The sequence below is a fragment of the Tyto alba genome, unplaced genomic scaffold, assembly GCF_018691265.1.
Source record: "Tyto alba isolate M040663 unplaced genomic scaffold, T.alba_DEE_v4.0 Super-Scaffold_1, whole genome shotgun sequence".
In the NCBI taxonomy this organism is placed as follows: Eukaryota; Metazoa; Chordata; class Aves; order Strigiformes; family Tytonidae; genus Tyto; species Tyto alba.
In genome coordinates this window covers 28,157,315-28,173,187 of record NW_024881261.1, presented here as the reverse complement: position 1 = coordinate 28,173,187, position 15,873 = coordinate 28,157,315, and the positions used below count along the sequence as shown (strand labels likewise).

General features: G+C 39.7%; 1 protein-coding gene across 2 annotated transcripts; it reads left to right on the top strand.

The window, feature by feature from the left end:
- The first annotated feature begins 2,181 nt into the window (after window positions 1–2,181).
- Window positions 2,182–15,077, top strand: PLAC9 (placenta associated 9). 2 transcript variants are annotated; one of them, XM_032982069.2, is made up of 4 exons: window positions 2,182–2,528; window positions 12,325–12,425; window positions 13,317–13,437; window positions 14,881–15,077. In XM_032982069.2, the coding sequence occupies exons 1-4, from the start codon at window positions 2,471–2,473 to the stop codon at window positions 14,904–14,906; spliced, it is 306 nt and encodes a 101-aa protein (XP_032837960.2). In that variant the 5' UTR covers window positions 2,182–2,470; the 3' UTR covers window positions 14,907–15,077. The 2 variants fall into 2 exon arrangements, with proteins under 2 accessions (XP_032837960.2, XP_009970211.3); XM_009971909.3 differs by having other exon boundaries at window positions 2,193–2,528; window positions 14,896–15,077.
- The last annotated feature ends 796 nt before the right edge of the window (window positions 15,078–15,873 follow it).

Here is a 15,873-nt window from a genome sequence, read left to right as displayed (position 1 = left end):
GATCTCATTATATTCTCATATATGGACATTTCCAAGATGAATATGCTGAAGAATGCTTTCTCTGGTGGCAATCAGTTACTGACTAACTTTTCAGAAGACAAATAGGTTTGTATCATATTCTTTCTGCTGCTCTCAAATCTTCTGTCTTGCACTGAAAAATCTACTTTGCAATTTAATGATTTCTGACAAGAACCCTGGATTTTTTGTACTTCATGTTGCTAGTTAAATTGTTTTAAACTGCAGCTTCATTCTAAGTATTTATAAATAACAAAAGTCATCTTAGGTAATTAACCAAGGTCATAAAAATTCTCAGGACAGGTAGTCCCTACAGAAAACCAGAATCCCACTGGACAGAAGTATTATTTCTGGCTTCATTTCCCTGCAGTGGAAAGAGTTTCCTTCTCATTACAGAAACAACCCCTGGAGTATGATACTAGAGAAAGTCCTCACTATTTTGTTTAGTTCTCCATGGCTGTCAGACCAGCACCTCACCATGGACAAATGTAACACCATATGTAAAAATAAGAAGCAAGTGCCTTGGGAGGGACTAAACTGTTTCAGGAGCCTGAGAGCAATTTAGGAGCAACCTCAAGGAAATGTGCTGTGAAGGGGGTGAGTGACCTCAGCAGAGGTGGTCTGGAATGGAAAATGCATTATTTTTTATAGTGTGTTGAAGGGAAAACTGATACTATGAATGTTCATTGGTTTTTAATACTATGATATAGAGGATGGCAGAGAGCATGTACAAAAGCATCCGTGAACTGTCTCTCTTTGCAATACAGAGAATGCATTGGGTGATTCTGCTTAAGGTAAAGGACAAACACATTCAGAAAACAGCAGCCAACTATTTATAAATATTCTTCTGCCCCTCACTCTCCTCTCTCCAAACCACAGACAACACACAGATATTCTCTCACTTCAAAAATCATAGCCTACCATGTCAGCATCTCATATTCAAACACAGAATAAAACAGAGTGGACTCCCTGTTACCTGTTGCAGTTCCTTTCTAAAGACCCGTTTATAACAAAATTAAAATCTATGTAATTTTTCAGCAGGAACAATCAGATTTATTCTCAAAACAAGAATTTGTAAAAATTGCAGTATTTCTACAGAGTGATTTAAGACAAAACACCCAGAAAAACACTGCAAATCTAATTCTCATGGCTAACATTTTTTCTTTCATAATAGCTCACCAGCACCAGCCCTGAGGGCTCAATACACACTGAGGTTGTTCTGTGTCCTGTTATGCTCAGTGCATCAACACAGTTACCAGATAAATTCCAATCACAAAATCTTTATTGCTGAGGCTGTTTTGCCTTGTAATTGAGCTTATAATCTAACTTAATTTGGAAGTCACTGAGGGTGATTACACTTTGAACTCTACAATAGCATCTCTACAGGCTCACTTTCAGATATCTTATTCAAGTAACTTGATTTTCTGACTGCTAGAGAGGTAGCAAAGACTAAGGAAATCCATTCTAGTTTTTGGGGTTTTATTTTCAACAGTTAGAACACTGTTTATCCTGGACAACAGCCTTTAGGATTAAGTAGGACACCCTAATGGCCTTTCACCTTTTACTTGCAATAGTTTGAAAAAAGAGAACTCAAGTAGATATGAGGAACAATATCAGGAAGGAGATACCTTAAGTCTTCGAACTCCAGTCTAGTGGAGTCAAAGATTGGCGCTTACCCAGTCAGCACCCATGAACCCTCAAGACAAACAATTAACATTTAATTAAGATCCTTCTAAAAATCACACACTTTGTCAGAATACCATCAGCAGCACTATTTTTGCACGTGATGTTACCAAGTCTAAGCTGTTTCAAAAACCTGACAAACTGAAAAGGGCTCAGATGGCTCCTCAGGATCTCCCATGATACCATACCATCCAAACATAAAGCACCACAGACAGTTGCCACCTCCCACAGCACAACCATACTTCGCACTGCCCAAAAAACGATGTTTCTGCAGTCTTAAAATTAACAAATAATGGAAAAAGCCCGGTAAGCTCACAAGATCTAAAGACACTGTGTTTGCCAGTGTCCCTGCTTTCCCCGCCCTAGATGAAATCCTACAGGGAAAGAAACATCCAGCACCCCTTCCTCCTCCTTTCTCCCTTCCTTTTCTTGCCCCACTTGCTGTATTTACAGGATCCAAAGCTCTTTGGCACATTCCAGTTGTAGTCTGCATAACTAAATACAAGGGTAAAAAAAATAACTTTGGGGAGATTGGAACACTGCCAGCTTTCCTGGGTAACTGGACATTGTGTGGAGCTGGAAGGGTGTATTTTAAAAGGAGGGAAGCAGAATAGAACAGCTTAAGAATCTTGGCTCAGCCTGGGCATATTTCCTCCTAACTCTGGCTAAACCTCAGCACGAACGGCTGGACGGAGGAGTCGATGTGAAGCTGGGGAGGGAGGCTGCAGGGCTCTCCACCAGGACTACGGCAGAGCTTGGAGAGGCTGAAACCATGCTTTTCCTTTGGGCACTGGCGTTTATTTTAGTCCTGCAGGAGCAAGATCTTTTAGGTAAGTGATTCCGAGCTTGCAAAGCAGAAACTATAGCTTAAGCGTAGCATGGTCAAAGCCTTTGTGTGGGGTGTGAGGGGGAGGTAAAGAATTGCTTACTGTATGGGTTTTGTATGAAGGTGACACAGGTATGTGTCAAGTTTCTCTGGGAATATTGTTTTTAACAGGAAAAACTCATTTTGGGGGCTATTAAAGTCCACCCTGGCAGCATATTTCTTTGGTAGAGATTTTTCACTTCTCTCAGGAGATACTATCACTGTATTTTCAAAAATTTAGAACCACATTCAAGTGTTGCAGCCAGTACCCTGCACCTCCATAATTACTGTTCTGGAAGCCTTATTAACATATGCACCAATCCACTCAGAAATGAGATCGAAGTTCAGGGTGAAGAGGGAAAGATTTTCCTTTATTCAAACCCTTCTTTTTAGATTTTCTGGTAACAGCACCACATTATATTGTCTTTTGCGTTGGATTACATACTCCTGAGGTTTTGAGGCACATAACGCCTTCTCCAAATGCCTTGTGAGTACAACATATAAACACAGAACATCTGATAAGCTTGCCTCTGAGTTTTATTTTCATTAACAACAGATTTGTGCTGGAATAAGCTGTAATCACATTCTAGCTGACAGTGTGACTGAAAGCTATTGAGTTTGTCTAGTTCAAGGGTTTATAGTCCCCATGTAACCACAAACCTGGCTTCCCAGCCTGTTTGTATGACGTGTTTTCTGTTAGCTGAGGCCCAGCTTTATTTTCCCTCTGCTCTTACTTCTGGACAACACACAATGTTTGTATTTCATGGTGAGGTAGTAAGTTTCCATTACAATCAAAACATTTCCTGAAAAAGAATAAGTCCCTTCTGCCCCCAAGTCCTAGTCACTCTTCCTTGCCCTGACTCCCTCCTCCCTCCCAACTGGCCTTGTAATGTTTATCAGTTATGAACTGAAATATCAATACATACCCCAGCAAGGGCACTCTAGCTTGTTTTCACTCCACAAGTACTCACTATCCTCTTGCGAGCTTTGCAAGCTTCACAAAAAAACTGTGAAATTAAGGGAAAAAAAAAAAAAAAAAAGGGCTGGAAGAATGTTTTTATTTATTCCCCCCAAAGTATAGTTTTAATCTGAAATCATTAACAAACTCAGATAAAATCCAGCTAAACAGGACAGTACTTGAATAATAACTGCGGTGGAGACTAGCACCTGGTATCATGCCAGGTGGTAGCTACTCAGTCAGGGAATCATTTTAACGATCTCAATCACGTACTTGACGTAAGATGGACAATTTTGTGTATGCCGTGGCCAGCAGAGTACCCTGGCTGGCTGACAGGCTTAAAAAAAGTCATCTCCACTTTCCCTTTGCTACCTTTGACTTGGGAAATCTAACTTCTGATTTCTTTACAGATCTTCCCTCTCGAGCCCTATGGGTTCCTCTTAAAAGCAGTTCAGAGTTGGCTGAAGTAGAATTTATGTTTTAATTCAGACATTAACATGAACAATCTCATATTCATAGAGCTCAGCCTTCAAAGAGCTCAGGAGGAGAATCTGGCACGGGAGCCCTTCTGGATGCAACCACATGCTCCTGCCTAATGGCTGCAGTTCTTTGCTGTTGTTGCTGGGTTAGTCTGTGGGGGGGCTGTGCAAATGTAGTGTGCAATGTAGCCTGGGGCACTGGAACATTCAATACCTGCCCCCTTGAAACGTGTTTCCATTCTTACAAAAACCTTCAGGCAAAGTGTTCTGAGGGATGAAGCACCCCAACAGCAAAGTCTTCGCTGCATGCTTAGGCATGGCAGAGAGGGGACCTGGAGTCCTCAGGTAAAGTACCCGGCATGAAAGCTGGCCCTGCTGGCATGCTCCATTTAGCTGAGCAAACCAAATATTGGGCATGCTACTAGGGAGACAGTGACATGAGTGCTCCAGTGGAGGCATTGCTGCCGAATGCTCCACACTATGGCATGATTTGTTTTTAAACAGCAGAAGTTTCCTTCAATTGTAATTACACGTTAAAGTAAACCAACTGTATGTTTTTCTTCATTCAGCTAACATAATATGACTTCTCAGAATATTTTGGATCCTCTGATATTCACAGGCAATAGCAAAGCTGAGAAGATCTATAAGCTAGACCATTGCCTAGAAACTGAAGAGAAAAAAAATACCTTCAGAACAGCCTACTTTTGCCCAAAATTGACCACTTGCATTCTCACAGAACAGCTTTTTGCCTTCACTGGAGGACTGCACTGTAGAATTAAATCCACAATAAGAATTTATGAGATATGTCCTACCTTAAACCAGACTTGGACTCAGATTTCTCCACTAATAAACTAGTAGTGGTTTAACCTATACCCCATGTTATAGGTATTTTCTGTCCTTATAGAAATCTACTGGCATTATTGTCTCCAATGCAAGGATTACAGTCTTTGCAAACACTCATCTCTCAGCTCCAACAAGGAAGGAGAAAAAGTTAGTCACAAGAAGGCATACTGAGATGTAGGTGTGTTTCTTAAGACCATGACACGTCTGAAGATATGAGTTCTATACAGAAGTGAGCCTTTTTACAGATTTTATACATCTATAAACCCCTATGTTTAGTTATATTTAATTTAAACGAATTTATTAAGTTCTGTAGACTTTGTAACCTCCATGTATAAAGCAAAGGTTAATACCAAACTTCAAAAAAGTTTGGAGTTTAGAAATATAGGACTCCTGCTGTTCATCTGCAGGATGCAACTGTATTTATAAACACATCTCTCATCTGCTCTGGTTGGAGCAGTTGTGAATCTTGGCCATAAATGCCAGGACCTAGCATGTGTGTATGTATGAATGTGGGTGGGTATATATATATCTATCTATCACTATTCTACTTCCTGAGTTCTTGCAGAACATATGAACTGTCTGCCTGAGGAAAATACATCTTCAAGCAAGTTCTTAGACTTGTTTAAGTATTAGAAAAAAACTACGAGGAAATTCTTTCATTGTACTATCATATTTCTTTCTACTACCATGACTTGCTCATATGCAAACTACACAACCACAGAGCTGACTAATAAGTCACAGACTCACCTCACCGGCTCCCCGTGACCATAGCTCCTATTACTAAACACAGACCAAAAGCCATGTCCTCATAAAATTGAAACCCTCTATTCCCAGATACCAGCGGTCATCCTCAAATTGATGGTAGCATCAAATACTCATGTATCCCACCTTCTCCATTCTCAAACCAGCCTTAAACTCAATCATTCTACACAACTTATATTCTTTACATATGCTACAACACAGCTGCTCTTCTTCCTAAAATGGTTTATCCCCTTCTCCACACACAAGTATGTCCTATACAGTTACTAGCTATAACCCTCCTGACACTTTGCCTTAGATTCCAAAACATATATATATATTCACACAGAATACATAATAAAGGGAAACTTTTGTTTGCAGTCCAAAGCACCAGGGTACCCCATCATAAATTACAGCATGAATTAGAGTAACCTACCTGCAAATTACATAGCTCACATCTCTTATCAGTCCAATTGCCTAGAGTCAGTCACTGCAGTGCACAAGAGGATATTCCTTGGCTGCTTGTTCAGAAGAGCAGCATGCTGGAAATACATTCCAAGCCAATAGCTCCTGCACAGGAACTTTTTATTGTTATGCTCCTTCCTTGGAATGAAAATATACAAAACTTAAGCGTTTCTTACAATCACAAATATGGTTACATAACAGAAGAAGAAAAGTGGTTTTTCAGATATATTTTTTTTCTTCTAGCAGACAGAAATAGCAGGGACCTCAAATTTTGCTGTATCTGAAAAAAAAGACTGCCCACTGGCAGCACAAGCTATCCCTGGCCCTGTACACTCTCCCTCAGACTCCACTGCTTGGTAAGCAAGAGCTAAAGCTCCCTTGTGAAAAAAGAATGACATGGATCACAAGAGCAAAAAATTCCTCCAGATGAAGTAGTTTTACACAGAAATGCATGGCAGACATCTCTTAGTCAGGAATAATTTCTATCAAGTCCCTTTTCTGATTTTACATATTTCACAAGCACAAGTGAGGCACTGTAGGACCAGAACACATCACAACATGGCATCTCAGATGGGACAAACAAGTTTAGAGAAGTGAGAACTGATATGCTGGTACCCTGACTCACCTTCACTAATGCAATGCATCCCACAGTGCATGAGATTTCCTCTTTGCTCCTCTTTCAGGGAAAGAAGTATTAAAGTAAGTTTAATGTTAACTGATCTAGGATCTGAAATAATATTCATAGTAGCATATTCCATGTCTTGACAAATACAGTATGGACATGGTCTGCAAGTTTGGAACTTGACTTTCTGATATGGTTATTTAGCTTCTGAAATGGATATTAAAAATAATTATTTTAATGCAAGAACCTTCCTTCAGGGTGTTTCCATAATTATCAGAATCTCATGAATCTTGGATACCAGAGGAATCCCTTGGCTTTTGTTCCATGTTTGAAACCTTTCCAAGATCTGGCATTCAGGTGGCAGTTGAGGTATACAGTGAATGTATAGATTAATCCCTACTCAGGCATTAAAAACTTTCAGTGTACCTCTTGAAATGTTTTTTAAAAAACCCAAACTAAACCAATCCTCCCAAACCTCCCAAATTCCTGAAGAGCTTTCTACTGTCAATTCTCTGCCTAATATACAACGCCCACCTTCCATCTCTCAGTTTGAATATTCCATATTTGCCCTCTATGGAATTTGCAATGTTGTTCTGTCACAAAAACTAGAGCCTAATAAAGGTGTGTGTACATATACATATATATTTACATGTGTGCATGTATATATAAGCAAAGCCCTGCAGTTGCCTCCAGTGTAAAGTATAGTAACCTATGACAGTATAAGAAGCTAAGAAATTTTACATATTTATTACAATTCCTGCAGTCTTTATTTCAATCTCTAAAAGCAAGAATTTTCTTATCTTTAAACAACTAGAAACTCTAAACTCTAGAAAGAGGTTCAGAGGTGCTTAAATCACAGCTAAACATTAGGCAGTATTTTATGGATTACAGCCTGGAAGATGCTCTATGTCCAGTTAAAGATATGCTCCCTAGCATGTAAGAAGTTGAAGATAATCAGCACATTAAAACTATTTCCAGCACAACATGTTCTAAATCAATTATCTTTGCTGTCCTAACAATAAGATTTGATATGGATTAAGTTATATATAACACAGCTTAAAATTAATTTGGCTACACTGGTGATAATGAAACTGGTAGTGGTGCAGAAAGTTAATCCAGTACTTCCATATCTAAGGATGCCAATGTAATTAAGGGTAGACATAACTGGAAACTAATTTTGATGCCTTTAAGAACTGCCCCTCAAATGAATTATGACTAATAGTCTTGGCATAACATGTGTTTAGGTCCAAAAGCTCTAATACTGATAGTATTGGTATCAGTTCAGGTTTAAAACAATTGAACCTTTCCTGTATTCAGCTGCAAGTTAACTTCACCAACCACTTTTGTAAACCGTATAATTTCTTGCGCTTACACTTCAAAGTTTTATACACATATTAAAGTGGAGTCCAACACTTATATTTAGACAAGGAATAGTTTAAGCAAGGATCAGCAAATCCCTTCAGAAGTCTGTTGCATTCTTCCCAAACTGGTTAAGGGGTTCACCCTTTGAACTTGATACTCAAGTTCATGACCTTTTTCCTATTGGAACATAAATCCATTAATACGTCCTTCATTTTCTCATTGAAAACTATCTGGCAACCTTATCCAATATGCTCCAGGAATAAAATGATAGTGCTAAACCTAAGGCAGTGCAAACAAGAACACACAGCATAGTATATTTTCTTGAAGACTTACACATGTTCTTCTTTATTCCCTTTGGTCTATCACATTATTTCAGGCTTCCTTATTTGCCATCTGGTTCCTGTTTCAATCTCACTAGTCTTTCATTTGGCTTGTGGCCTGCTTTGTTTTATCACTCCCTCCCTATTGAGCACAACATGAACTCTCAGTTAACTTTCAAAACCACACTGATCATAGAATGATGCAAAAGGAATTTCACAGACTTTAAGACCAATAGGGAACATTATGGCTCCTCAGCTTGACCCTCTCCGTAACACAGACCAAAGAACCCAACCCAGTAATTTCTATATCAAGCCTGTAACTTCAGTTTGACCAACTTTAGGAAGGATACTAATAAAGACCTACCAGATTTGTGTGATTGCGTACTTCAGTTCTGTCAGTCTTGATAACAGTGGCGAAAGGACAGTTGCTCAGGTTTATTGTGATGCTTAACATTAGCCACTACTTGGGTGATCAAAATGAACCAATAAGCAGCATCTGGATAGACAGATCCTGAGGGTTGTAGAAGGGGACTTCTTCAGGGAGTGTGTAGAAGCAACATCTTTGGGGCCTGGTGGAATATATCAAATGTACAGGAGTCAGAACAGCTTAACTGAGAGGTATTCTTCAACTAAGGTCTTTGCCCTTGTTTGCTAGGGTTGTTTTAATTCTTACTTCATCATTCTTTCTATCCCCTGCTGTAAGATCAAGTTTTCTATAGTCAGGCTGACCATGATACACAAATCTTTACTCTTCATCATGCCACTTTCAAACATTAAACATACTTTTCTATTAAACACATCCTTATTAGCAACCAACACAGAGAATCTTCATTTTGCTGCTCCATCTGCTGGTGTCTGACTGTATCAGAGCACAGGGCACTTAGAACCACCCAGCTTTATGGGCACCATCAACATCGCACAGACTTCATCAGAGGAAAAAAGGCTCAGTTTGTTTTCTTATCTTGAACAGAGTTCTGATTCTTGATGGAAAAAAACCCACCTGTATATCAAATAGAATGGACTTAAAGACTTGAACTAAGCATCTCAGTTGCAGGAAGCATCAGGTGGGTATTTGCAGATGGGACATTAACTGAAAGGTAGCGTTCTCTTTGCCATATGGAAACATCACAACAAATATCTGCCTGAAGTAATCCATTAGGCTTCAAATGAGATATTTAAAACATTGAAATATGCCTCCTACACACTTGTTTAAGCTGCCAGAAGTTGCAAATACCCACACATTTTAAATATGTAATTTATACAGCATGCAAAGAAGAGTTTACTTTTAAAAGCTGCTAGCTTTAAATTTTACTATCAAAGCTTTCTGCATTTATGCATGTGATTTGACACATAGGCAAGTAAAAATTCTAATTTACATTTTTAAAATGTTTCTTCAGCAACAAGAGAGCAAGAATATGGAAGTATCCTAAAAAGCCATTAGTCCTTTGCTTACATGGCTTGCAGCCTTCTATTTTTCATTCCCTTTACAAGGTGACTGCTATTACTACATGAGGTAGAGATGCTGCTGGAGAAGGTCAGTGTCAAAGGCAGACAGTGTCATTTTCTTTCACCAACTGTGACACAGAGAAAGGCAGTGCTTGTAGGCAACGTGTGATTCTCTTCAAGCACATGGAAATTATTGCTTCAGCTGAATTGTCTGACCATAGTGACCCAGATACATGCCATATTTACAAGGGACTGGATGTGTCCTGTGAACATCCCATCCCAGAGGTAAAGGCTGTGAGTTAAGAGCTAAAGCCAGACAACAAAATAACAGTTGGGGTTTTAGCAGCCAAAGCCTCAAGCCAAGCCTCAGAAAACAGAAGAAAACGACACTGGCCAAAGCACTGGCTGCCCAGCCAGCAGCAGCAACTGCCCACCTTAAGTACCCTATTCTGGCATGGTAGTGAAGGGACAATCACAAGTGCAAGAGCACCTCTGCTCCGGCATGAAAGCTGCTAACCCGAGACAGACACACAGGCCCTGGCTGAGAGGGTTTCTGCTCGGTCAGCCCTCAGCCAGCTCCACACTGTGAGGTCTGGGAACTGGACACGCTTTGGTTTCTACTAACTGCCACCACTCGCTAACAACAGCTATCAGGTACTATCCTGGGACACTTAGACTTAGGCTATTTGTCACATTTTTTTAGGTACCGCACTAGTCCTGTGGTTCTGGGTAACATCTGACAGTCCTATTAAACTAGGATGATACCCTTCCTCCTCCTCCAGTAGGCACCACAGTCTATAACACAGCAACATGCTCTGAGTACCAGGAAGCTGTCTGTCTGCATGTCAGGAGAGACGAACCAACCACCCCGAGCAACCAAACACTACCGAGTCCTGCATTTCACAGCAACCCCTTTAGCAAGTTCTCTATGTGTGCATGTGCACACAAGCTGTGCATTGCTTTGCTAACATCACACTGAGATTCAACAGCCTTACGCTGGCTATACATACCTATCACGGCACACTCTGCTTTGAACAAATGACAGAGTCATCCATCATATATCTAGCCTCCCCATCTACGTACACCTGCCTCGAGTAGCAGTCAGCACTGCTCTGAGGTTTGTGCTGAACAGCATCCTCTTTCACATAGAAGGGATTCTCTGGGATTCTGCTCTAACAGCACCACCTCCTGGTAGGTGAGTGCACCAAAAAACCCCAAATCAAAACATCGTTACAGATAAACAACCAAAAACTCTCTCTTAAACTCTGCCAAACCAATTTCTAAATAATGCCTAGTACATCAGATAACATTTTAATCCTCTCCTCCTCCCCACTCTCTGCCCTCCAATTTCAAGGATACCATTCCAACCCAGAGTACATCTCACCCCATCAAACTTCAATGGCCACAATCCTTACTGACACGTGTTTGCCATCATCTGATACCAACGCTCCAGAAATCTTGGCACAGACTTGCGATGAAGCACTGCAGTAGTTCCAAATCACTGCTCTTGCACAACAGTACTGAAGACAGAACTAGTTGCTCTTCTTATGTTTCTTACTGTTCCTTATAACCAATGCTCAGTTTCCTCTTTGTCTCTGTTACAACCAAATGACAATGGAAGGAGTTACTGCTGCTTTTTCATTATCATAGCTTCTTCGGGCCTCAAACAAGAGCAAGACCTAACTTCACATGGAGCAAGATATGCTGTCACTTCAGTTGGGTTTAAAATACTCCTCTATGGTTCTGTGCACACATACTAAAATCTAAATGTTACTCAACGTTGCACAAAAATTATGAAAATGAAATTGGCTCCATTAAAGCATAGACACCAGCAGGGACTGACTTTTCATGGAGCAGAGCCAGCAGAATGAAACATTCAAAGAGCCATAGCTCACAAGTACTGAGTGGTAAATACAGATAACAGACAGAGGTAAGTGATTTTGTATATAGCACCATGTATGAGTGACTTGGTCAGCAAATGGCATCAGCTGTACACACTTTTACTGTTTTCCTTCCCATTGCAAAATCAGACTGTTACAGACAAGTTTCTGTCCCAGTGGATTCACCAGCCTGTATCTATTTGGGGCATAAGTGGACAAACTTAGCTACTCTTCAAAGCTTTACTGTGACATCTGTTTCTGAAGAAAGTCTAAGAAGAACTGATGTGTAAGGTTGATCTTCCCAACGCTCAGGTTTTATACTTGTAGAGACAGAGTTACAGTCTGTAAACTTACCCTACACACAGGTAGGAAAAAAGAGATTGTGTAAACCAAACATAGGCACAAATAAAAAAACCCAATACCCCTGGCAAGAATAAACACAGTGACAGCATGTACAGGCAAGGAGACATTCACAGCACTGGGGTATAGCTGTAGTTATCGGGAGAGAGGTTCAATTACTACCTGGGACTCATACATTTGTTTTCATAAACAATGCTGTTTAGCATGCAAAAATACCACTTCAGAAATCAGAAAGGTAAGGACTGCTATTAAAAAGCTCCTTCTGATTAACTGTGGCTGTTTTTCCAGCTGCTGCAGACCCTGTCAGTGTGTTACCTGGAAGTTTGGGAAGAGGAAGCTGGTGTAATGAACATGATACGGTCCAAAAACGCTTAGATATTATTGAAGAGGTAAGAGCTAGCGTGATGGCTCCTGGACTTTACAAGACCTGTGCCCCATCTTTTTGACCAAAGAAAAGAAAAAAGAATGATGTTTCTAGACACTATCACTTCTTGATTTTAGTCTATTCAAGGTATAACCATTTTTTTCAGATATCATGGTTCATAACTATCCATAAAACCATTATTGCCAGAAACATATAATCTTGATGAATTCCAAACAAGTGATTAACCAATCACTATTACATATCAGCCTTTTCTAAAATGTTTATAATTGTGCCATTAATAAAACAGTCTCAGAGTTGACACTTGTAAAGTTTCACATCTGCTCATGGGTAAATGTGAATTCTGCAGATGACTCCAAGACTGACAGAGGAGCTTCTGCTCGCTCCTGCAGATACTCAAGAGCTAAATGAACTCTATGACTGGGATTCTAGCAAAGATGCAACGTTCAAAATTTTTTTCCCCTGGTGTCTTAAGGACTCACAAGATACATGTCCAGAGCTAACTGCTCCCAGCTGGGTAGCTGCCAAACTACACACTGTTGCTTCTCAAATGGCAATGTTACTTCTCTCCTGGAGGCTCAGAAATAAGAGATAATTTAAAAAGAAAAAAAAAAAAAAAAAAAAGCAAAGGTCCCTCCAAGAAGTCAAATTATGGGCGATTCTTTATACAGAAGTGCTGTAATTTAACTCTTTCAAAACAAAGTCCTAATACTTCATGCCACTAGAGGCCAGCATAACACAAAAAATATTTATATCTGCAATGCGCAATATAAATTAAATTAGCTGTTTGCATTATGGGACATTAGATTTGCACTTCTGCTAACACGTTTGGTATGTTTCCTGCCACTTCACCCTTTGACTACCCCCTTTCTCCATCTGTCTCCCTTGTTTTCATTAGAAGGTAATAAAAACAGTGGAGCATCTAGAATCAGAAGTCAAATCACTCCTCAACATCATCAGTGAGACAACATCGAATATCCCCATTGCTCCAGGAACCCCACTTACAGATATATTTGATGGTAAGTATCTAGTGGGATATAACCTAAATTGAAAACAGTGTTGCATATATTATTACCAAAGATGTAATCTTTTCTCCCTCCAATACATGAAGTAATGCCTTCTTTCAATTCAGTGAAGCTAAGGCCTCAGCTGAAATACTGGGTCCAGTTTTGAACACCAGGTTTCAACAACTACTAAAGGGGGGAGAAAGGGATTGAGAAAAGGGGAAAAAAGCCCCAAACCACCAAACAAAGAAGAACCCAGCCAAGGAGCTAGATACATGAGCTACACAGAAAGGTGTTTAAATTGGGGATGTATACTCTAAAGAATATTGAGGTAGCCCACCAGAACAAGTAAGGCTGACACAAAGATGAAATCTGTGTTTTCTTCCCCATGGCAAAAGTGAATAAAACAAGAAATAATGCAGAAAGACAGACTCAAGCAAAACATAATGCAAAACTTTCTTACAAGGACAGTGAACCACAGAAATGATATTATTCTAGACCACCAGGATGGGCTAAGCAATCTCAAGGTCTTCCAGTTTTAAGATCCTGTAATTCTTTAGTTTCATGTGTGACAAATGAAACAAAGGTAGTAAAAAAAAAAAAAAAATTGAAGTATTACCATTTTGATATCTTAAATCCAATTTTGACATGCAAGCCCCTCACACAAAACAAGCTCCTGGATAAACATTTTTGGAATAAATTATTTGGATGAGATCACCTATTCTACACAGCTTCTTATAATGCTCTGTCCTCTTCATTCTCTACCCAAGCATCAATAGTGTATTTAACAAGGTGAGAGACCATCCTGGTAGAAAATAAACCATTTGTGGAAAACTATGAGCATCCACAGACATGTTTATGAAGTCAGTTTTGTCAGTGTTGTTTTTTCTGTTTGTTCATTTAAGATAGCTGTGCATGGGTACCTACACACATGCATACCACAGTGCACTTACATGACAGAAGGTGGGCTCGAACTAGACAGCAGTAGTTTACGCTGGTTTTTAGTTCTTGCAGTTGGCTGTATGGATATGGTCACCATGACTGATATTGTCCTTACCAACTTTGTTATTCATTAAATAGTCCGATTTTCTGTGAGGGACAGTTAATAGGTAACAATTAAGTTACTCCCCTGCAAGAAGAGTTTATTTTAAAAAGAAAAGTATTCCAGTAAAGCGTTACAATGAATTTAAAATGGAAACATTAAGTCAACCTTGGCATAGCTGTAGCACATCTATAGTAAGTACTATTCAGATGGAGCTTGTAACAACTGCCAAATGGCTCAAGAACTTCAGATAGGACCTTCCTTCTGTGATGTGGTGAATCAAAGTGACAGTTCCCCACTTTAAAATAGCAGGATTATTAATGTTTTAAATTATGTTTATCCACAAAGATTGATCCTTATAACCGAAGATCCTTATAACCAAAGATTGATCTTATAGCCAAAAATAATTACCTCAGCTCTTTTCTATACAGATACCAGCTGAGCACTGCAAAGACACAAGACAGCTGAATGTAACACCGGCTGTCATAAACAGTTGCACTTTTGTTCATTTAATAAGCTCGTGTTTCCAGAATTTGAGCAGGGATGAAGAATCCTCAGCTGTAGTTTGCCTTTTGTGTTCCTGTGCTTTATAATAAACACGTATTTGCTTTCAGACACGGTTTCAAAGCTTTGTATTTTAAATGTTACAGCAGCCCTACTTTATCAAAACTGCATTTCAAATACAGCATTCTCAGCAAGAAAACAAGATGAGGTGGGACCCAGGACTAAAGCACAGCTAACAAACTACACTTAATTCAAAAGTTTATTCCTTCCCCAGCAAAGAAATGAACTCTTGCCATCAGTGTAAATCAATGAATATATACTTCCAGCTGAAATTTCCTCTCAAGATATGCTTAGATTGTCTGACTGAGTGTATGGAGTGGTCTGGCTTTGGACATGGCCACATGGCTGCCGTTGCCTGAAACAGGAGTCCTATCTGCACGGCCTAGTCAGAACTGGGACTAGTCAGAATTTGTCATCCAGACCCACAGCCACCTTATTCTGTAATCTTTATACCCTTCTCCCTTGCCACAGTGACAATACAACCCAGAATTAACTCCAACATCCACCCCCATGATACCCCCATTTTCTTCTATGACAAACAGCAACACAAAATCTAGGAAACAGGACCTCCCTGACCTTCACAGAATGCAGAGAGAGCGTGCATATGTGTGTGAAATAAGAAAAGGAGTTTGCACATGCTTGACTAACAAGCAGTCTGTTTTAACTGACCTAGCTCTAAACCTCTTCCCCCACCTTGTATGTTTTTTTTTTTCCCCTTTGTGTGTTTATTTTGGGAAAAACAAGCTGAAGAGATGTCATCCATGCTAGCAGAGGATAAAAATTCAGAGTTCCAGGAGTCAGAGAAGAGTAATTACAATACGCAAAATGGAAGTACTGAGCAATAA